Source organism: Hyperoodon ampullatus (genome assembly GCF_949752795.1).
Source record: "Hyperoodon ampullatus genome assembly, chromosome: 3".
In the NCBI taxonomy this organism is placed as follows: Eukaryota; Metazoa; Chordata; class Mammalia; order Artiodactyla; family Ziphiidae; genus Hyperoodon; species Hyperoodon ampullatus.
Genome location: NC_136916.1, coordinates 2,284,481 through 2,307,661, shown reverse-complemented (window position 1 = coordinate 2,307,661; position 23,181 = coordinate 2,284,481). Strand labels below are relative to the sequence as shown.

General features: G+C 56.2%; 1 protein-coding gene across 1 annotated transcript; it reads right to left on the bottom strand.

Annotated features, from left to right (window-relative positions):
* Positions 1–367: 367 nt before the first annotated feature.
* On the bottom strand, positions 368–21,297 carry JCAD (junctional cadherin 5 associated; the record flags this gene model as incomplete). The annotated part of the gene is made up of 3 exons (XM_079701138.1): positions 368–402; positions 5,095–8,636; positions 21,014–21,297. 3 exons carry the CDS (start codon positions 21,295–21,297, stop codon positions 368–370), a joined length of 3,861 nt encoding a protein of 1,286 aa, XP_079557264.1.
* Positions 21,298–23,181: the final 1,884 nt, after the last annotated feature.

The window sequence follows — 23,181 nt, the reverse complement described above, 5'->3', positions numbered from 1 at the left end:
GGTGATTTACGACATTCACGGTCCTTTTAAAATCATTCATTATATCATCCACATTTGAGTTTTCACATACAGCCAGATTAACACCAAACCCTTTACCAGCTTGGCTAAACCCATCATTAAGGAGGGTCTTTGTGACTCTTTTCTAAATATAGGTATTAACTCTTCATGCTATAAAAACAGATGGTTTCCACAGACTACTGCTTTACTTCCACAGAGTGACTCTTTAGGGCTGATGAGTTTCCTGGTGGCGGTGGGGACAGGATGTCACAGAGAGGGTCCCAGCTTCCTCCCAGGCGGCGGGGCTGAGGCCACCTCGGAGATCACTCTGTTAGCAGATGACACAGCCCCGTACTCCACTGGCACATCATCACACCCTCTCCACCCTGCTAGGGTCATACGAATCTGCAAAAAAGAAAACGAAAGACAAATAGCGGTATATTCAGTTGGTCTCGTCTGTTTAATCCTCAGACCAGAAATAAATATGTTTAGGGAACCAAGTCCATACGTGTAGAAACATTCATTTTCAGACATCTCACCCATCTTATTGGTATTTTTCACTATGGAGTAAAAAGCTATCTAAACAGTTTAAAGGCTGTTTTAAAGGGACGTGTATGACCACTACCTAATCACAGATGGAAAAATGGGAGTTGCTTAGTATTTTGATGGTCCCTTCCTGTTGTTCACAGTGGAACATAATTAACTTTAAATGCAACTCTGGTAAAGCAGCAGTGACGCTCGTAGCTGATGGTAAAGAGGATATTGTGTGTGCGTGTAAATTACAACTTAAGGAAACCTTGCTGCAGAATGCCCGTCCTTGTGATCAGTGATGTCCCAGAAGGGCCTGAGGACCCTGAGACCCTGAGAGCTGGGCTGGCAATGACAGGGCTCCTGTTTCTGAACCGACAGCCGGCAGCAGGCCCTGGGAGTCTGGGCTGCCACGATGATCCGTTCTACAGGCACACATACTGGGCCCAGGTGGCCTGGGTTTCCGAAACGGGACACCACACAAAAGAACAACAGTCCTAGACCGTCATTAGGGCTGTGGCTAGGCCCTCGGGGGCCACAGATCTCTGGGGTCCAGGCAAACCTGAGGCTTATGCGTGTGGCTCCCATGGTCAGAATTTCCTGCCACGGCAGCTCAAACGGTTCCTAAGTTCTCAAGAGAAAACACGTAGGAAACCTGGAAGGGTGGTACAACTCGGCAGTTACTACAGCTGTTGCAGAGCCATCTCTTCCCAAAGCCTCTGGACCACGTGCATCCTGGAGGCCACACGGAGGCCCACCCCTCTGGCAGCAAAATGGTTTGCCGCCTCCTCCGGACACCTTCTCGATGTCCCACGATGTGTTTACGACAAGACACTGCAACCGCGATGACTAAGGCAGCGTCTGTCGCGCTCGAGCCGCACGTCACAAGCCAGACAGGACAGGCTCTCCTCGTGGCAAAGAGTCTGCTCCTCCGTAAACACCTGCCGCACCAAGTGCCTCTCTGGCTGGAAGCAAGCAGAGTTCCCGCGAGTCAGCCGCCTTCCGAGGGTCCACACTTCACACCCAGCGTGGCAGCATGGGGTAGCAGCTGAGCCTACATCTCTGTGCTCAATCGGCCTCACCTTAGGTGGATTCGGAGGAACGCCCTGTGAGCAAAGACGCCCTTTTCGCTGCTGAGAATGAGGCGGGCGGGCTCACTGCCGGCAGCAGAGAGGCCTGGAGAGGCTGTGTGTCTATTAAGCCTCCAGTGATACAGACCCGGGGCCCGGAGCCGCCCACCCGAGGGCAGGTGCACGGAGATGCCTCCATGGAACGTGCCTGCTCTCTGACCTCCACTGCGGAAGCTGAGGGCCCAGAGGCAGGGCGCCACGGAGAGAATTCTGTAGAACAAGGGGCTCCTTCTTCAGATCATGGGGGGGGTCGAGGTCCAATGAAAATATAACGTGAGCCACAGCATGTTATTTTAAAGTTTTCAGTAGCCGTGTTAAAGCAAACAAAAGGAAATAGGTGAAATTAATTTCAATGATGTATTTTATTTCACCAGATAAATCCAAAAGGTTATCATCTCAATAGGTGATCAATATAAAAATTATTGAGAAGTTCTAGATTTTGGGGGTGAATGTCTTTGAACTCTGGCGTGTGTTTTACACTTACAGCACACTTCAATGTAGACAGGCCACATTGCAAGTGCTCAGGAGCCATGTGTGACCAGGGGCTACCACACCGGCCGGCAGAGGTCCAGAGAACAGAGAACAGAGAAGTCATCACCCTCGGTACTTGGAATCCTGGTTCCCATGGGCATCATTTCAGGGGAAGACAAATCACTAAGGCCCGCCCTCGTGGGTATTTCGAGTACGAACACCCTCAAAAGCTATTGCCCTTGAGGACGTGCTGACGCCCCGCCTTCTAACGGCATTATTTGGCATCATTAAACTGCCCCAGGTTCCCCACCGCGGGTCCAAGCAGACAGGCTCCTCCCACTCTTCTCCTGAACCTCTATTAGGAGAGCAGCCAGCAGAGGCTGACGGACCAGGAGGTTCGGACATTGATGTGCCAGGATTACACTTCTGACCCGGAACATAATCCATTCAGCAGAGATGGAGTCTAGGACCTGAATTAGTTTTGAGCTGCTGACTTCTTAGCTAGAGCCCAAAAAGCCACTAAAAAATGTTCACTGAAATGACCCTCTTTAAGCTGAAGGAAAGTCTTTATGATACAATGGGTACACGACACAGATAATAAGGTTCTAGAAGGGTGTGTGTGTGTATGTGTGTGTGCGTGTGTGTGTGTGTGGGGTTACAGATATACACGGTATAATCCTGTTGGAAAATTCCAGAACAAAATCTGAATTTAAGTGGCCTGTGAGTTCAGGGGCAGTGAAGGGGGTCCGGCGCGCTGGGGTGACAGAGGCAGGGGTTGGGCGGGGACGGAGATGATGACTCTTGTGCCTAAAATGATAAGATATATCAAAAGGAAAGAGTCCAAAAGCTTATGAGCAACAAGCCTTTACTATGTCAATCAAAGGCCTCTCAGAAGGACTGGCTTTGAATACTGAGGCCTGGTGACCGTCACCTGAAAGGCTGACGGGGTCACCTGAGCCACTGCACGTGTGTGAAATCACCCCTGTGGGTCGTGCTACGCAGCCACTTCAGGAAGCTCGAGGTACCTATGACCACGAGGAGTTCTCTGCCTTCAGATTTCTGGTCATCTTATTGTGTACCAATAACAAATGCACCAGATGGAGAGACAAAAAAGTAATCAAAATCTCAAACTGTTGGAAACTATGGTTAAAAAATGTATTAATAAAGTCATGGGGGTGGGGTGGAGTTTGAATGGCTGGCTAAAATGAAAATCAACATTACCTAGGTGATTTCAGACACCCACCTGGACCCATTCATGTGTCAAAAGGTCAGGCTACGAACTGAGGGAGTACTGAATTGAACTAGAAATTTTTTGTTACAACATATTCCCCGAAATACGTGGCCATGGACAGAGGCATAGCGATCTTTACAAACCAGTGTTTTCCTTAGAACAGGATGTGTCTTACTTCAAAACCCTTATAATTCTCAGGAGCACTGACAAAATCATCCTGATTTTATAGATAAAGAAACGCCCTTTAAAAGCCTGTGATGATGTCCTTTTAACCAGCACTGAAAAGCCAAGGGGCCTATTTTTGGTGGGGGGAGAGGGTCTCAGGCTGCAGCCTGACAAATCCCAATGGCTCACAAAATGGGCCATGGAGTACTTTCCACCGTAATGGCAAAGGCTCCGCGTTCCTGGTATTCTCTTCCGCAGCAAAGACCAACTTTGTCGACCCAGATGACCCAAGAGGGCCCTGACAAATGAGTCCTTTTGATCATGGATGCTGCGTGAGGGTGGGAGCAATGCTGGCTCATAAGAATCACTCTGCATTTGTGGGAAAACTGAAAAAGTGCCAAGGAGATTTTTTTTGTTTAACCAAAATTTCGGGACTCTTCCAGCTGCACCAGTGATCTTCTCTGTCTCCTTTTAAACCCTTGGATTTCAAAACAGGAAGCGGAGCAGCGAGGGTTGGGGGCCACCCGGTCGGCGCAGCTAGTCAGATGGGAGGGTCTGGCTGACGAGGCTGGGCTGGGGTCGGGGTCCGGGGACAGCGCCGGAAGGGGCGCACTTCACCCTTCCAGCAGAAGGGTCCCTTCTAGTCGGTCGTTTACGATGTGGACTTTGAATTTCCTCTAATCATGTCTAGGGTATATAATCGATAATCCCCGGCGCCTGAAACAGAGATGCCAAGGGCTCTCTCGCCTGCTCACGTCAGAGTCGAGACGATGAACAGGTGTTTGGGGGCATCACTGTCACTGTCATGGGAACCTGCCTCGTGGTTCTGCATGCTGAAGAAGGCTCAGGAGACATGTGAAGGTGAGAGGATGCAAGGCTCATGGGCCTGCAGGATGCTGCGGCCAGAGCCGGCTACCCTGGGTCTCAGCCATCAGAGCTCAGGGGCTGGAAGGAAGAGGGCTGGTGGGCGAACTTCCAGGGGTAGGTGGGTACTGAGAAAAGCAAACTGCTAATTCTGTCTAGACCTCTCAAGTCTTATGAATGGTGTGGTGGTGAAGACAGATAAAAACGGGGACAAAGGATTCTGCAAGAATCACGGGGCAGGGAGTTTATTGAATCGACTGGTACGTCTTTTCCCATTAGGTTAATAGAGCAACGAGGGTTATCTGGGTGAATGGCTATTATCTGGGAAGACAATACAGAGCACAACAAATGCCATGGTCTCCTACGAGTGATCAAGGTTCCCGCACTAAAGCTGGAATACTTTACTGATGGACCTCTTCACAGTTAGGGGCCCCCAAGGTTGTTTATGTCTGGAATTTTACCTAGTTGCTTACACAGATAAGTTTTATCAAGACTGGATCATTTAAAATACACTATAAGATCTTGCTTTTTAAGGAAAGCTTCTGGATGATTCTTGGTAAAATGAAGACTCTTTTGGCCCATAATTCACAGGGTCAATTGCACCTTTTCTGAATCTGCAGGTTTCAGCATCCACCAACCTTGTGTTCTGATGCTCTTGGGACGTCAAATGAACACTGAACGCGCCCGCCCGCCTGCCCCGATCCTCACCTGGGCACCAGAAGTCCTGACCGCCGTTCTCCTCCCTTTGTGCTGTCGGATGCCCGTCTTCTCCCAGCGGGAGGGCACCCTTGGGGTCAGAGAGCTTGTGCCTGGCGCCCAGGGCCCCGGGGCCCCTCTCGGCCTTCAGGTCCTCCGCCTCCTCCGCAGCATCCGCGCCCCGCGAGGTCAGGAGCCTCAACCGAGACACAGAGCTCACCTCCTTCATCCTCATCAGGCGGTCGGGGTCTGCCCTCCGCGGGGGGGACGCCAGTTTCTCCTGTAAACTTTCAATCACTTTGGACGTGCTTCGGAGCCTCTTTTCTGAGGCTGCCAAATTTGGGGTCCTTTCTATAAAATGGAACAAGGTGGACCTGAAGGGTGGCTTTGTCCCCACGTCCTTGGGATGGAAGGGCTGGCACTCCTGGGGGCTGGGCTGAGGCTTAGGGGCCTTGCTGGGGACGGCCCCGTCCATGCAGGCGGGCTCGGAGGCCTGGGGAGCCTGCCGGGCGCTGCCCACTTCTCCCACAAACAGAGGGCTTTCGGTCCAGCCACACCTCCTCCTGCTGTAGAAGGCGTCGGCGGACGCGGCGGGGTCACACGGCTGGGCTGGGCTGGCCGCTGCCTCGTGCCTGCGGGCCTCAAGCCTGCGGGCACCTCCACCAGGCTCGGGGTCTGGGCTCTGCCCTGTCCTTCGGGCGCCTGGCAGCAGGGACTCCACGGCCACCTCAATGCCCAGGATCCTGGCAGCCCTGGCTTGGAGGGACTCGTGTGGGGGGATTTCTACTGCACTGGCTTCCCCCGGAGACCCCACTAACTGGCCGGCACTCTGCTCCTGCCTCGGCGTTAGCCCCACAGACCTCAAGTCTGGCGCCGACAGGCCTCGGGGTTTGCCAGCCACAGAGAGGGGGGCCCCCGTGGTCCCCCGCCCCCCACCGCCCGCCTTGGGTGCGCTGGATGCGCTCAGCTCCGCAGCACTGAGCCCGCCGCGGAGCTCCCGACTCGGCGGGGGCGCCCTCGGTTCCGCTGCATCGGGCGGGGGCCCTGCTCCGGCATCGCTCGGCCCGGAAGACGCGGCTCGTCTCACCGGCCTCGGGCTGATGGCCGGCTGGGGCGCCCCGGCCTCGACCTCCCGGTCCCGCTCCTCCGCCATCTGGCTCCAGGGGGGCGACGGCCCTGCGGCGCGCCCGCTGCCGTCTGCCTGCCGGGGCCCGGGGGCCCGAGGCCTCGCCTCCTCGGCCCAGCTCTCGGGCTTGCTCTTGACGCTCCCCGGCCTGGGCCCCGGGTCCCCAGGTGCCCGGCCGTCCGGGAGGCCTGGGCGCGCGGACGCGGGCTGGGTGCAGCCTGCCCAGGGCGGCTCTGTCTCGCTGTCCTGGCTGCCGCCGCTGCCGTCGTCCCGGCCCCCTTCCTCCTCCTGAAGCTCCTTGTTGAAACTTTCCAACTGGCTGATCAGGTCCCAGGGGCGGCGGCTGACGGGCTTCAGGAGGAACTGCCCAAACGGCTGCCTGCTGTTGCAGGGGCCTGTGGTCGCCCCCTTGACGACCTCGGCCCTGGGCACCGGGCTGCCTCCGCGGACACGGCCGTCCCCGCGTGGCTCACCCGGGCCAGCCCTTGGTGCGGGGGCCTGGCTCCTGGGCGAGGAAGACCCTGAGAAGGCGCCGCCGCCGCACGGGCTGAGGGGCCCCCCTTGGCCTTTCGGGGAAGGAGACCCGGGCCTCTGGTTCTGGTCACTGGACGCCAACGCCACGAGCATCTGAGCCTCGAAGGCGTCCAAACATCTTGGAGGCAGCGCGGTGTCGGGGGACCCTCCCCGCATCTCCCCGGGGCGGGGCCGCGGGCTTTGGGATTCCTGGGTGAAGCTGGTCTGCGTTTGCTGGTCTCTGTACTGCTGCCCGGGCCACGAGCCAGAACACGCGAGCGCTCGGTGTTTCGCAGGGTGTGGGAACCTGGGGTCGTCTGTTGGCTGGTCTCCTCCGGGGCCCCCCGGGTCTGGTTTCTGGAGCTCCGTCCTCCCGGTCACGCCACCCGTGAGCGCCTGCAGCTCCAGGTCGGTGGAGGACAAACTCAGCAGCCTCTGCTCCTGCAGAGCCGCGCTCCGCTCGGGCCCCGGCCTTTCACCCGCGCTCTGTTTCAAGTCATTGTTGTTCGTATCTGTAGCTGGCAGATGTGATTCTGACTTAACTGGGATGGAAACCAAACAAAATATCGTCTCGCTCATTTTTTTCTTTGAACTTTTCTTGGTCTGCAGCCCAGCTTCGAACTTTCTGAGCTGGGTTTGCGTCTCGCAGGTACTCTCGCCCTGGGGGCTAGGGGAGGAGACGAGGCTTTCTGCGCGCACGTCCGGCTGCTGACTCCGAGTGGCGACGCTGGCGTCTCTGTGCTCAGCAAAGACACCGTCTTCTCCACCCCCGGGGAGCCGGTCCCACAGCCAGCTCTCACTCCCCGAAGGGCCCCGAACGACAGCCTCCCGCTGCAGACTTCCAGGCGCCGGCTCCGGGGCAGGGACAGGGCCGTCCAGCTTCACGTCTTCCCAAAGCCCGTGGGGTCGGGCGAGTCTAATGTGTCGTATCCGTGGGTCGTCGAAGGGGATGTACAGGACGGAGCCGTCACAAGCCGTGGCGGGGCGGGGCTGCGGGAGGACCCCGACAGGAGAGCACGGGCCGGGCCTCCGCTCCTCCCCGGCTCCCCAGGGGCCCGAAGGGATCTGGCCGCCGGCGGCAGCCTTCTCCATCGGGTGCCTCTGCACGCGGCGGCCTCCGCCCTCGGGCCTCCACCCTCGGGCCTCCCCCGGGCAGGCGGGTGCGGCCGCCTGGAGCGGCGACCGGTAGGAGGGCGGAGGCACGTACACCGGGGGCTCCAGGCCGGCGTCGGGCGCGCACAGCTCCTGCCTGGCGGCGTCGTTCGCCTTGGTCGAGGGGGCAGCAGCCGAGTCCGGCTGCCGGCTGTCCGCGTAGCTGCCGTTTTCCGCGCCGGCCCTGCAGTGTTGGTGGGAGCCGTAAGATGGAGGCTTGAGGGGTCTCCCAAACCGAGGCCGGGGTAAGGGGGCCGAGGAGCCGCCCTTCTCGGGGTTCCTGGTGGCTTCCGAATCGCGAGCACCGTCTGGAGGCTGAAATGGCACTTGAGGGACACCCGGAAAGTGCCCGTCGCTCAACGGGATGGGAATCTCCACGCAGCTCAGGTTCTCGGGGGAAAGAACTCTCGGCAGCGACTGGGATTTCCCTGTGCTCTGGGAGGTCAAGCCGTGGCCTCCGAGCACACACGAGTGCAGGTCTTGGAGCAGCTTCTCCCCGACACCAGCCGGCATCTGCCCCCCCAGGTTCCGTGGCTGGGCCTGGCCTCCGACGCGGACGCTCTGCCATCTGGCGGGACCCGCCAGTCCCAGCCCTTCCTCGCAAAGTGCCTTCCTCATGACGTCCTCGCTGCTTCCGCCAGCCTCCCAGGGCCCCTGGGTGGCGTGCGTGGGCGGGCTGGGGGCCCGGGCCGGCTCCTCGCGGGCTTCCTGCTCCCTCCTCCGGTAGGTGTGGCTGCGGCCGGCCGGGGGCTGCTGGCGGAGCCTGCGAGACAGAGAGGCACGCGGTTACGCCAGGGAGGACGCGCACGGGGAGGCTGCCTGGGCCACGACTGCTGAAAACCACACCCCGGGCCTTCCCTGGCGGCGCAGGGGTGAGGAGTCTGCCTGCCAGTGCGGGGGACGCGGGTGCGAGTCCTGGTCCGGGAAGATCCCACATGCCGCGGAGCAACTAAGCCTGTGCGCCACAACTATTGAGCCTGCGCTTTAGAGCCCACGAGCCACAACTACTGAGCCCACGAGCCACAACTACTGAGCCCGTGCACCACAACTACTGAGTGTGTGCTCTAGAGCCCAAGAGCCACAACTACTGAGCCCACGTGCCACAACTACTGAGCCCATGTACCACAACTACTGAGCCTGTGCCCTAGAGCCCACACACCACAACTACTGAGCCCATGTTCTACAACTGCTGAGCCCGTGCACCACAACTACCGAGCCTGTGCCCTAGAGCCCACACGCCACAACTACTGAGCCCGCGTGCTACAACTACTGAGCTGGTGCACCACAACTACTGAGCCCACGCTCTAGAGCCCGCGAGCCACAACTACTGAGCCCGTGTGCCACAACTACTGAAGCCCGCACGCCTAGAGCCCGTGCTCTGCAACAAGAGAAGCCACCGCAGTGAGAAGCCCGTGCACCGCAACGAAGAGTAGCCCCTGCTCACCACAACTAGAGAAAGCATGCATGCAGCAGCGAAGACCCAACGCAGCCAAAAATAAAAAAAATAAAAAATAAAAAAGCAATGGACTATAAAACAAAAACACACTCCTAACCCCAGCACTCGTCGACTTGGAAGAAGCCACGCCCACAAATAAGGGCTGGAAGGCAGCCAGCTGTTCTGCCATTGCGCGCCTAGCGACAGGCTGTGCACAAGAACTTCAGGACTTCGCATGCATGTGAGCGAGGCCAAGCTCAGGGCTCTGAAATGCCCGAGGGGACCGGGCTTCCAGAGTGTGGCCCTGGGCCCGGGACTCCATCCCCAGCTCAGGCCGGACGGCTGCTTGCTCTCTGGGGGGCGGGTCTGGGAACCCGCTTCGAGTGTGGGCAGGAATCACGACGGGGCCGCTCAGGTGAGGACCCTGGGTTCCAGTCCAGAAGCTGACTCAGCAGGCCTGGGTGGGGCTCCATAAAAGGCACTCCCGCCAGGTCCCTGGGTGCTGCCTATGCTGTGGGTCCCAGCACCCCCGCCGAGCACCATCACTGCCGGGGGGCGTCAACCATGAGCGCACGGCAGTCGGGGGACCCCGCCTCCCCACGTCCGTAGGCAGCACCCCAGCTCCACCCCGTGAGAGTATCCGAGGCAGGTGGGCAGCCAGGCACCACGTCTCTCCGGGGCCCCCAGCTCTTCCCAGCGTCTGGATGAGACGGAGGCTCTAGCAGAGTTCCCACACCTCCCCGAAGGTAAGAACCACCCAGTGGGCTCATTAAATATACACATTATCAATGTCCCTGCCCCTAAAAGTTCAGATTCAGTAGCTCTGGGTTAGGGTCCGGTGTCTATTGTTACCAAGCTCTCTGGCCATCTTGTCTTCGGGGGACGCGGGAAACACGCTCGAACCACCTTCTGAGACTGAGGGGCCCTGCTCCAGAGAAGAGCCCTCTGCCAGGCGAGGGATGCTGGCACCTGCGGCCGGCCAGCTCCAGGCTGTGGCCCACCGCCCGGCTGTGCATCAGGGTTTCCCTGTGAGCCTTTAAACCATACCACCGCCCAGGGCCCACCCCCCAGACGGGGGATCTAATCAGTGCCGCCAGGAGCCCGGGCCCAGATATTTCAAAACCTCCTCAAATGACTCTGGCAGCCCGAGTTTAGAGCTGCTCTACTGCAGCTGAAGGAAGGCTCTGAACAACGCTGCTGAACTGTGCAGAAATACTAAGCTACTGCCTACAAACCGGCAGAGACCAGGACTGTAACACAGAAAACCCATGAGGCGGAAGGAAGCCTGGGGCGTTCCACTACCTCGATTAACCACGGGCTAAGCAGCAAAGGCTCCAACTCTAAAAGTCCCGATTGCTTTTTAAATTATAAAAGTAATATGCACTCATTGTTGAGAATGTGGAAAAATATAGGAAAGTACAAACCCCCAAAATCCCTCGTAGTCTTTACACCCAGAGACAGTCATTTTGATGTATGTCTTTTAGTCTCTGTGTGTGTGAGGATGTGGATTTTCAAACAGCCTCAGTGTTGATCTGCTTTCTGGTTTTACATCAACATTTCCCAACATCTGCAGCACAAACAACAGCCAACACTTACATAGTGGTGACAGTGTGCTAGGTCCTTACCAAGTGCTTTCCTAACTCACTTAAGCTTCAGCAGCGCCCCTCCGAGGTAGGAACTGCTGTCAGTCTCATTTTACAGGGGAGGAAACTGAGGCACAGAGAGGTTGGACAACTCTCCCAAGTCACACAGCTTGTAAGTGGTGGGAAAAGAATTCAAACCCAACAAATGTGACCATAAAGCCCACTTAGCCACCATGTTTTACTTCTTCCAGCGTAATGACAAATTCCTCACGAGCACAGTTTCAATGGGAGAATAGTAGTCTATCATGTGTATGTGCTTTATTTAACCGTCATACTGCTATCAGACATCCGTGTAGGTTACGTTCTAAAACACTTTTGAGAAACGCTATTCACCAACACTAAGCATGTCTCAGGTTATTTAGAATCAATCCGTAGCAAAGGAATCGGCGGATCAGGGGATCATGCTATCCCTGTCGTGCAATGTGAGCTCAGATCGGTCCGGCCCGTTTAGGCTCATCCCACCCGCAGCATGTGGGGCAGCCCTGCCGAACTGTTCCCGTGTCCGGCTCTCACAGCCCACGTGTTTCCTTACTAGATAAGTGAAAGTAATCTCCCACTGGTTCTCTCTTTTTTTTTTTTTTTTTTTTTTTTTATGTGCTTAGGTCTCACTAGACCACATTTTGTGGTTTGGAACGATTTCTATACCATAGTCCACTCTTCAGCTGACAGGACAGCAGAGCAAGGATGGTACGGAGAGCGGGGAGGGGCCCCGGGCCACTCGTTCTGTGCAGCCACAGCAGGTGAAGGCCTGGGGACCAGCCGCTGCAGGGGACGGGCTGCCGGAGCACCCTTCCCAACACACAGGCAGGAGGAAGGGCGGTTCAACAGCAGCCTAGATGGTGAGTAAATGGGAAAAACCTACTGCTGTTATTATTGTTATTAATCATTATTCTGGAATTACTTCTTTGCCTTAAGAAGTGAGGGTAGCTCTTCAGGTCCTGCATCCCCACCTCAATGACTTAAGAAGCCACTTCAGCAAAGCGAGTCATGGGCCGAAAAAGTAGAAAATATCTGAAATGAATTTGAGGCAAAGCATTTGCTGCACAGCCACCTAACTCCTGCGTGTACTTTGCCCACGCGCTGCAAGCTGCCTTAACCCTGCGCAGAGCTGACGGTCGGTTTCTTTGCTGATTCTGTTGCCATCAGATGGTCATTCGAGCATTTAGGTTTTGAAGGCTGGCATAGCCCTCCTCGGGTCAGGTTCTACAAGGACTGGTCCCTGTGGAAGCCACCATGCTGGCCTCCCGGACGTGCCCCCCGCCACCAGCCGAGCTCCGGAAGCCGAGGTCCCTTCCCTTAGGGATACCCTATGGCTGCCCCTCTGGAGCCTGATGCAGACGATGAACCATGCAAAGGTCCTCGGCACCTACTGGCTTCAGGGTCTTAGACTCTATGCCAAGTCCAAGGGCAAGATTCAAAAAGTGCAGCTTAATAAGATGTCACAATTGTCACAGACCCAATTAAGAGAGAGTAAAATAAATCACTAGGAAGCAGGTGGTCAACGCCCGGCATTGGAATCTCCTTTCTCACCTCTGTTCTTTAGCTGACGGTGAGCGGGCTTCCTTACAGACCTGTAAACATCTGGGGCACCTGGTTTTACAGAAGAAACCACACTGCATGGCTTTTGCTCACTTTCTCAATAGATATTTTGGCTTCTCGGCAAACGTCAGGAGGGACTGAAATCCTGAGGTGCGATTTGTCCACATTCAGACCACGAGCATAATCAGAGACAAACAAAGAATGACATAAACAGGACAAGGATATGAACAGGCTGCAGTTACCTACGCAAGTAAGGGGGCCAGTTTTCTTCCCCACCCAAAAATGTTCCGTTATCACCTTAACTTTGTCAAAGCTGCCATTTGTAACTAATCAAAACGGCTGGGCATTCTAGGCAAAACTTTTTTCTATTTGCACAATACACCAAAATCCCAGTTTCAAGAAAACACAGATCCACCCAGAGAACTTTAAATAATCTATTTTAAAGAGTACACATGATAGAGAAAACTATAAAGCAATTATTTCACAAACATCTAGTTTGTACCTAGTCTGAGCCTGGCTCTCACAGGCACACGTGGACCCACGCGGTGACAGTTCTGGTGAATTTCTCCTTCAGACAAGTTATCAAGTTGGATATTTACTGGCTTCAGTGTATGACATCCATTAGCAGCTCTAGGTTGGCAGGGGCACTGGGGCATCTCTTTAGAGTGACTCAGCGTCATCAGCCCAGTGTTGGGTGTCTGGCATGTTTCTGGGATGCGGTCAGCTATCTAGTGCTACATAATTTCCTCCCAATCCTCTTTGGGCCTGGAAGCCTGCAATTTTACTTTCCGGCGTGCCGTGGTATATTCACTGTACTACACTGTGTGACTAACCCTCTGACTCAGGGTAACAGATAAGCTAATTTTGGAAAGGGGAGCTATAAGGCCAAGAATAGATCACGACTAAGGTTTAGAGGTTAGCACAAATTAAGATCAGTCAGAAAAGACAAAGCTGCTCTGGGAACATAATGGACAAAGATCACTATTCAGCCAAGCTCAAGCTGAACAAGAACTGCAAGTTGCACTGGCAGAGAGGTAACTAAGAAACACACAACTGTCAGGTCAGACGGCTAATGGACTGTTTCGCCTGCTTTTCACAATGTCGCGATAAGTGAGTGCAAATGATAAATACTATAGATTCAGCTGAAATAAAGGACCAGGGAGACTATTTCAGGAGGTTACTGTTTGGTTTTTTTTTTTTTTTTTAGATACACACACTTAACAATGGGTCTGGAAGGGGAAGCATGATAAATGACAGGACTGATGAATGATGCTAACTTTAGCCTATGCGAGAGGGGCGGGGCAGGAAGACAGTGCAAAGCACTCAAGGTATCCACACAGACGGGTAACTAAGCAGACCCACCCGGGGAAACACATCTGCTGACGCAGAGGACGGAAGGCCCTGAGTCTGGTCCTCCACCCGGGGGTTTGGACGCCTGAGCCCGGGTCCAGGGTCCACAGAGATGAGCTCAGCATGGGCAGCATCGCTGGGCAGGGGAAGCTGTACCGTGGGGCCGGCTATCAGACCGCGTGACCAGCAGTGGACACAACTTGCTCTCGTGGCGGCCGGCAGTTTTCTGCATCATCTTCGGGGTAGGACTTCAAGAGATTTTTCATTCTGTGAGGTCTGGTGAAGACCTTTTATCCAAGTGACCTAAGTCACAGGCCCCGCCCAAGAGGCCCTGCTCCGGGGAGGGGCGTTTAGGGTCGTTGCTTGCTTTTTACAAACCAGCGCCTGGAGCTGCAGTTCTCGGGGATACACGTGGGGCAGACGCCGTTCCCTCCCTCCCAGATGTGGACCCTCCCCCCAATGGCTGGGCAGCTGCCCTGTACTTACTCTGGGTGACCTGGCCCCTTCTGATGGATTTCCCAGCTTCAGGAAGAAAGGGCTGAAGCGGGAATAAGTGGGATGAGAAGACAGGGCCTGCGGTCAGGTTGCCGGGGAACCTGCAGCGGACCCTCAAGGAGGGCGGCTCCCCGGCGACGGAGCTGCCGAGGCGCGTGGCAGCTGCCTGGGACTGAGGGGACCCTCAGTGGCACCACCAGGGAGCGGGGTAGGGATGCTGCCCGGAGCGTGTGGGCATCTCCTGGGGCACCGGACGGCGGGGGGGTCCAGACGCCTGCAGCAGGGCTTCGTGACCACGTACCCTCGGCAACATGCAGCACCTCCCCTGGCCTCTGACTCCTCGTCCCTGTCCAGTGGATGGTCCGAACGCCTTCCTTTTCAAGTTTGTGGGGAGGATTAATGAGATAATACATTTCAACTGTTTGGCAGAGTGTCTAACATACGAAACCCGTTTTTAGCCATTAGTACCATCATGAAGCCCATTAAAAGAAATTCTCAGCAGAGTGGATCCATTTCGAAAGTCTTCGCCTCACATGGTATACGGCGGGGGTGAGGTGCACGCAGGAAAGAGACAAGTGAGTCTCTGTCTGCGAGTGGGGTGTAGACCCTCACTGTCCTCTCCCAAGCTGTAATCAAGGGGCCTGCACAACGGTGGGGAGTCAGGATGCACCGACTGCCGAAACAAGACCCTGACCCTCCGGCCAGGCTCTAAGGGAGGGCCCATAACAATGACGTCCAGCCAACCAATATCTCGTCTATTCAAACAGAGCAGGAAGAGCAAGCTGGGGCCCATTTTCTCTCTCATGAATCCACTAGGTAAGGCAGATTATTCCAGAGTTTTCCCGTGTTCTCATAATAAGGACATACCCTTATGGATATATATGGGTGTTTCCTCACCTGCTAACTAACCCAGTTCTCTAGCTGAAGAAGGAACTCATCACCAACAAGTCTCCTCTCGGTGCTAATGTGGCTGCCAAGACAAATGGAGCTCTTGGCTGTGTTGCTGATGTCTTCCCCCTCATTCTAGAAGCACCTCCTCACCACTGTTCTCCCTGAAGTCTCATGTTCAAAGGGTCCAAACATGGTGACGGCAGAGCAACATGGGAGCACGTGCAGGGAGAGGACCAGTGTCCGGGCTTCTGGAAGCTTACACTGCTGATGAACAGGAACAAAGTGCCTCAGAAGAAGGGTTTACAACAAGACAACGGGGAGATCGGAGGTCTGAATCTCCACGTGCGCTGATGAGCACTCCAGCTCACACAATCCATACTTTGCTCCATGAAGAGGTCAAACTAACAAGGCCTAACACTTAGGAGATGAAGCAGCAGCTACAAGACAAATGATGTTTGTGGAAGTATAATTCTGTACAGAGAAAGAGATACATGGAAACAGATGTTAAACTCGAGGCATTCCTTTTTTGGAAAACCATTTTAAGCAGGATATGATTGGAGAGAAGCTTAAAAAGCCTCTGAAAAGGGACTGTTTACCATACCCAGTAGCACCACCTAGAACGATGTCCACTGATCGGATGTAAGGCTCCCCAGACGAGGCCCCTCACCCCACATCAGAGATCCTGTCAGACTGCTGAGTCTCTAATTAGCTATGACTGCACTGACGACAGGACATAATTACAAGCTATTCTCAGGATTTCTGGGGCTGAGCAGAAAAGAGCTTATTGTGGTACAACTTTCAGATTCAGACCTCTGCTATGTTACGTTATTTTACAGCTTCCTCTGATTATAACATTTCAAAGGAAACACAGCAAGGAAACAGGGAATGCCTGATAACAGTGTTTCACAAGTTTAATGGTAGCTGAGTATTATTCAGTGATGGCTACTTGCATTGAAGCATGCAGTTTCCTCCACATATAGATAATAGCTAGCTTTTCTCCTTTGCGCATTTCCTCTGTTGCCCCTTAATCTTTGTGTGTGTGTGTGTGTGTGTGTGTTTTGGCAAGCACACCCTGCAACAAGGCAGTATGTGCAGAAATAGTTAAACTTGGTACAAACTGATGAACTGAAAGTCTACTCATTATGAGCTTTGAGCACAGATGTAAATACCAGCTTTCAGAAGCATCCTTTTCATGTTGCCATGGGGAGGACAGAGAGGCCACAGAGAAGATGCACACAGTTAGTATCTGTTGTTGGTTATACGGCCAAGATTAGGACACAACAAAAACCTAGCATTAAATCATCTGACATCTAGAACGCTGTCTACAGTTTTACAGACATCCTCGGTTTTCCTGCTATGGGAATACTGTAGTGACGTTTGACATGACCTGTGAGTTTTCTTCTGTACCACGTGGGTGACTCTCACACAGCCAGTTTCATCACCCCAGTCCGATCCCTGAGACCATCTAGGAGTGGTTTAGCATCCAGGTGAACTCTCTGCGGAGTGAATGACTCAAGGGGGACGTGCCAGGGCTTTAGGGTTCCTAAATCAACGGTCTGGGAAGAGAAAAGAAAATATGTGTGGGTGCATGGTCAGCCCCGCGCCCACCCTGGCCTGGAAAGCGCCCTCATCCGAAGCCCTCTGCCCAGAGCAGGTGAGGCTCGGACACCCACCACCGTCCGGCTGCCCTCCCCTGGCCAGACCCTCGCTGCGCTGACCGCCGATCAGAACAGGGCCGGCACGCTCACCAAGCCCAAAACATCTCTGGCTGCCCCAAACTACACATACTTTCTCTCGGAAATTTAAACTAAGACCCAAGGGCGCAAGTCGGCGGGGTCTCTGGAGCCAGACCTCTGCCTCCATGTGGGACTGAAGTCCCGGGGAGCCCAAGTTAGAGGGAAGTGGGAACTGCTGGTGACATCAGCGGAGGAGCTGCAGTGCAGGGAGATGCAGTGACAGGCGACACCTTGGGCGGAGAGGGTCCCGCAGGGACGAGCCACAGCCTGGAGAGACTTGGACTAATGGCCCGTCCTGGGCCCAGCTTGTTCATCCCACACGGGGTGAGGCCACCAGTCTTCGTGTCCTGCGGGCCAAGACCCCGTGGTATCCTCACACCTCTCCCTTCACGCAGGTGCCTCTGGGTCCCTGCACCCGGAGAATCCACAAGGACAGAAGCTTTCCCGCCAGGGACCAGGCGGCTCCCTGGGAGTTCTGCTGAGCCTGTGACTGCCACCTTCCCCCCCGCCCCGCCCCTCCCCGCTCGTCCCCCAAGGTTGGCATAAACGAAGCCACCAAGACCACGACCTCAGAGCTGGGGTCGACAGCGCAGGTGACGGGGGCTGCACAGCCAGGGTTTGCACTTTACACGCTTGTCGAGTCGCCAGCCCTGAGAAGGTCGGTCTCAGCAACACGTGGGACGCAGCTTTGGAAAGCAGTGACTCTAACTGTCATTCTGGATAACCTGTGCCAAAGGAGAACAGTCTCCCCACTTGAGCCAAAGGGCTTCTCAGCAGGTTCAGCCGGTCCTGCACCCCTCCTGCCACCCCGGGAGCTCGGTATCACTCGATCTAACAACAGCGACAGCTCAGAGCACAGCCTCTCCGCCCACTTAGGAAGCGTGGATCCTGCATTTGGGAACCTAGTCAAGGCTCCAAATCTGTTCTGTGTTCCTCCCCGCCTTTTTCTTTTTTAACATTCTGCTGCATATAACCAGCTCATGCACGAGAAACTCCAAGGTGATGTGAGTTATCAATCCTATCATGCTTCATTCTCCCCCGGGAATCCTATTGCTCCAGCCACACTCAGATGACGGGCGACACTGCTCCCCACCTACGTGGCCCCGGCCTGTGTGCGCAGGGCGGCATCATTACCCGGCTCTGACCAGGGAGCACAGATGCCGTCCCTACGCAGCTCCCCAGACAGAAAGGGGCGCAGCGGCGCGTGGGAGCTGATACCCCCGCCCACGGGCAGGGAGGGCAGGGGAGGACGTGAGGATGGCCCAGCACAGGCGACGGGTCAGGCCAGGCACAGTGTGGCCAGGCCCGGTGCTGCTGTGGCCCGAGCCGGGCTTCCCTCCACGCTAGCACTGAGTGCGTGGCCCCTGCAGAGTCACTGACGTTCTCCGAGCTTCAGGCTCTTGGCTATAAAATAACGACATTGCTAACATGCCTACCTCTCCACCATTCCAACAGAATAAAACAAACCAGTCTCCTTTCGGCCCCTGTGGCCTTCCAAACTGCGCTGAGTCCCCCGTCCCCAGGAGGTCCAGGGGTGCTGAGGACCAGCCTGTGGTGTGGGCCCTCTCTAGGGCAGACCTCACCCCACCAAGGAACTGCAGGATGAGGGGCCCCTGTGATGCTCCCCAGTCATCCCGATGGCTTGGAGTTGGACAGCGCATCCTAGGACCCAGCGGCCCCCCAGACCCGGAGACCGGTCCGGCAGGGTCATGGTGGGGACCAGGCCAGGTGCAAGACCACGGCTGCATTGCCACGTGACTAAAGGCTGGGATCTGGCTGAGCACCACTGATGCATCCAGACTCAGAATTCCCAGGAGCCAAAGAATTTGGCAGTTTCCTTCTTCTTTACATTTTTAAGCTTTAACTATTAGCACCTATTTATTTCCTCTCAAGGCACGCTTCTCCCGAAAGGGAAACGTAATCCCCTCCAGCCTACCTTTCCGCCTGCCTCCTCTTTCCAGTTCTCTACTGGCCACTAAAGAAAGAAAACGTCTTTTCACTTCAAGCCAGGAAGCTGGGCAGTGGGTGTCTGAGGCGCGGGGCACTGGCATGGATCTTTGCAAACACGAGTGCGTTTTCTCTTTCTACCCTGCAAGGCAACCTGCAATCCAAAGGGGCCTCGACACCTTACAAGTTCACCGGGCAGCCTCAGGACTGGGGGGGAACGGCCAGATCTCTCAGAACTCTGTCGACAGGCAAAGACGTCCCAGCGCTGCTCTCAACCCAGCTGAGCCCTTCACTTATGACGGAAAGAAAGGCGCCTACAGGTCTGAGGGAGGCTGGGATGGAGGGCCTTGAGGTTCCCAGGCCCCTGTGATCACACAGGGCTAGGGAATCCTGAGCAAGCTGTGAACGGGGCTGGGAGCCTCACTGCCCACCTGGAATCCTCAAGCGGATTCTACTGCTTCCCAAGCGGGACCCAACTCTGACCTCTGATTCAGCCCTTTGGACTGGGATGGACCCTGCTCGTGGCACGTGTGCAGGGATTCCAAGGCCATTGTCTTCACCTCGTTAGAAACTAAACCTTCTGCTTCTCAACAACTGTTACGAGGCTGGATGGATGAACTGAATCCCTGGGCTTATACTGGATACACTGTGTGCCCAGCACATAGCAAGCTCTGCAGGAAATGCAGAAGGGGGCGCAGGGCATAGCCTCGGTGCCCTGAAATCCAGGGCGGAAGGTGCAGGTGTACACAGCACAGAACCGGAAGCACAGGACGGGGGGGTAAAACCCAGCACGCGTTTGTGCAGCAGCAGCTAAGGCTGGCCTGGCTCTCGGACAACATACCCACAATCACCCTCCTCCAAAACCCACGGTGGGCATGCTTTTCAGGGAACATGGCTGCAAAGGCAGTAGCGGACGTAAGGGCAGGTTTTGAAGGGCAAGGTTAAATAAAAGCAGCTTCCAGCCCTTCTCCGTCCTGGGTTCCCTCCCGAACCCGCCCCATCGGTGACGACGCGCGCCCTCCACAGACAGGCAGCTCTGACTTGGCAACACAAACCTGCTTCTACTCCACTGGGTGTGAAGAGGGCCCCCCCGCCTTGCTTGTACTCAGTGACCCAGGTGTTGGACGTTCCGACCTGTAAGAGCAAAATCCCTACCCTGACGGCTGTCGGCCAACAAGGAAGATCCTCCCTGTGACCGTGGAAGCTAGTTCATTCCCTCTGGACTTGACTCACTGCCCTTCGTGTCCGCATGTCTGTTTGCTTCCCTTAAGCAGAGGCCTCGGCTCCCACCTGTTTGGGTGGCCCGTTTTGCGCGGCTGTACCCAGCCTCGCGCTCTTTGTAGGCACGGCCCCTCCCCTGGCCTGAGCCTGGTCCCCGGGCAGCATTAAAGGCAAACACAGCTTTAGGAAGTGATGGCAAAGGGTTCCCCTAGGTTGAAGCGGCCGGGTGAGGGCTGCGGAGGCCTCTCGGGCACAGGCTCTGGGGCAAAGCCGCCGAAATTCCCTCTAATTTACCTCCCCCCTCCTCGGTCCACCCTCTTTTTGGTTATTAAGAAAACACCCACAGACGCAGCTGTATTCAGACGCGATCTCCACACTAGGGCCCGTGTGTCCGCGTGTGCGTGTGCACGTGTGCGTGTGTGAAAAGATGGGTGGAGGCCAGTGGAATTACACGGATACGCGAGAAGAAAGGTTTGCTTCGGCACGGGTGGAGGAGGCGCATCCGTCTCCCAACTCTGTGATGTACAAGGTACTGAAACGTTGATGAGAAAGCAGAACGTCTTAGGAATGTGTGCCTGACATAAACTGGCTTCTCCAGCGTTTTTAAGTGATTCCTGGCTGAGGAGATACGAAGAGCTTACACGGGAACAAAGAGGCGGCTGAGGATTAAGACGCCGCGCGCCGGCGGGCGGAGCTCCGTTACTGGCCACTCTGCGCTCCACGCCCGCTGCACCAGCCCTGCGTCCCCGCGCACGCCGTCTTGCGCCGCTCTGCTCCCCCCGACCAGGCCCCCCAGCCCCACCGGAGGCGGCCAGGGACGGACTCACACACCCACTGCCAGACCCCCGGGGCACAGGGAACGGGGGCTTCAGCTGCAGCTTACCCAGCCTCGGAAATCCGCGCAGCGGCAGCAGCACTCGGGGACTCCCCGAGGCCCCGAGGCCCACGGCCGCGGCTGTCGGGCTCGCTCAGGCGGCCGGTCCCCAGCGAGGCCTGGCCGCGTGCGGAAGCGGCAGGGCCATCGTCACAGCCGTTCAGCAGGCCGGGGCCCGCCGGCGCCCGGGGCCTCACGGGCTGGCGCCCCTCCCCGTCATCCTTGCGCGGCGCCGGCAGCTCTCTGGACAACTTGTAGCCGTGGGAGATCAGGAGGTCTTCTACGCTGTACATAGCGCTCGGGCCGCGTCCAAGCCCCGCCGCCGGGGCCGTCGAGGTGGCAGGACCCACACTGCGGGACAAGGAAGGAGAGTATCTGTGAGCCGTCACCGACTCCCGCTGGGGCCCCACGCCTCGCCCGCCCTCGACCCCGACCAGTCCGGACCCTGGGCGCGGTGCCAGCAGAGGAAGGGAAGGGGGGCTCCTGCAGCTCGTTCAAGCCCGGGCTTGGGCGAGTTGGCCCCTCGTGGACCAGAGAGGCGGCGTCTGTTCTTTGATTCCGCTGAGCCAGGGCGGGGCGCCGAAGCTGGGGACCCCGCCCTCGGATGGCCGCGCCTGGCCTGGCGGGAGAGTCGGACTAGCGTTTTAAGCCATGAAATGATTGACAGTGTCCCCAGCGTCCACACCCCAGACATCGGAGGACAACACACACCGGAGAGAGGACAAAACAAAGAGAGACTCGGAAGCCGCGATTACTACTCCATGCTGCTAAACAGAGACATTCCCAGCTTAATCTTACTGTACTTCCCTGCTTTCATCTCGGAGACACACCTTTTGCTCCAAGAGGGCAGAGCGGGATCTTTCATCCACCCGGGGCCAGGATGCACTTCAGCAGACGCAATCTGGGTGGGTAACTAGCCGCTGAAAATAGATCTTCAGTCCTTAATGAGAAACGCTGACCAAGCCTACACACCCAACGCGCTACACGATCCCAAGTTTCTTCCCACACGAAACCTGTAAGAATCAAATCGCTCCGCAACATATCTTGGGGAGACGGTTTGCACCTCTGAGCCCAGGGTGCCCACGTCCGAATCCCGCCAGGGCACCTTAGTTTAACAGTGGCAACTTCCCCAAACACACTGTCCTAAGACAACGGTACCGGCCAAGAAGAATGAAAATGGACAGAGCCCTCCGTGAAAGCACACGCGTGCACAGACGTGGCACTGCCATGTTGACTTTTACACCAGAGAATCTTCTTTCCTGCATCTTCCCGTTGCTAATGGGGTGGAAGGCGGTTTGGTGAGACCTGCCGCTGCCTCTCCTTGGGCTGCGATGCTGGCCTGGAAGAGCCCGGCCAGCTCCAGCCCCGCTTGGCTGGTGGACGGAAATAGCTCGAGCACCGTGGCAGCCCCTGCAAACAATGGCCAGGAAGTGCCTGCCGCCCGCCTGCAGGTGAAAGGGGGGCGCGGGGGGCGCGGGGGGCGCACGTGCTTCCTGCTGACGGGACCTCTCCCCGGGGCCCATCACAGGATCCCGCTGACTGTGCGTGTCCTCAGCCTCATCACACTCCAGGCCCGGCAGCAGCAAAGTCTCCGCTGTCAGCACGGAGAGGGTGGGGGGACCAGACTGCGGAAGTCTGTGATCCTCCGTCAGGTGCCTACACGTCATGGAACATACACAAGCCCCTGCCGTGGCTGTACGACTAGTGGAACCGTCTCCACAGCAACCCTGCCCCTCCTGACCCTGCTGCTGCGCGTCTCCTAAGGGGCTTGTACAACATGGCCAGAGAGATGGAAGGACCAGAGAGGCGAGCGTTTGTTCCGATTCCACTGAGCCGGGCCCTGGGCTGGGACTGCAGAGGAAAGGGATCCCATCACAAACCCAGGGCCGTGGGCATGTGGAGGCAAGGTCTGTTTTGTTCAGTGCTAGGCCCCTGGCATCTGGCACATAGTCTGCTCTCAACAAATCACTGTTGAATGAATGCACAGTGGGAGAAAGGGACATTTGAGCTAGGTTTTGAAGAATGATTAGGAGTTCACTCCATAAACTGCACATGCATGTGTATGAGATGGGGAAGTGGCATTTAAAATAGACTTGGGGTACAGTCATACCAGGAGTAAAGAAATGACACGGCAACAGAATCCTGGTAGCCTAGACTAGGGTCCCCAGACTCACTGG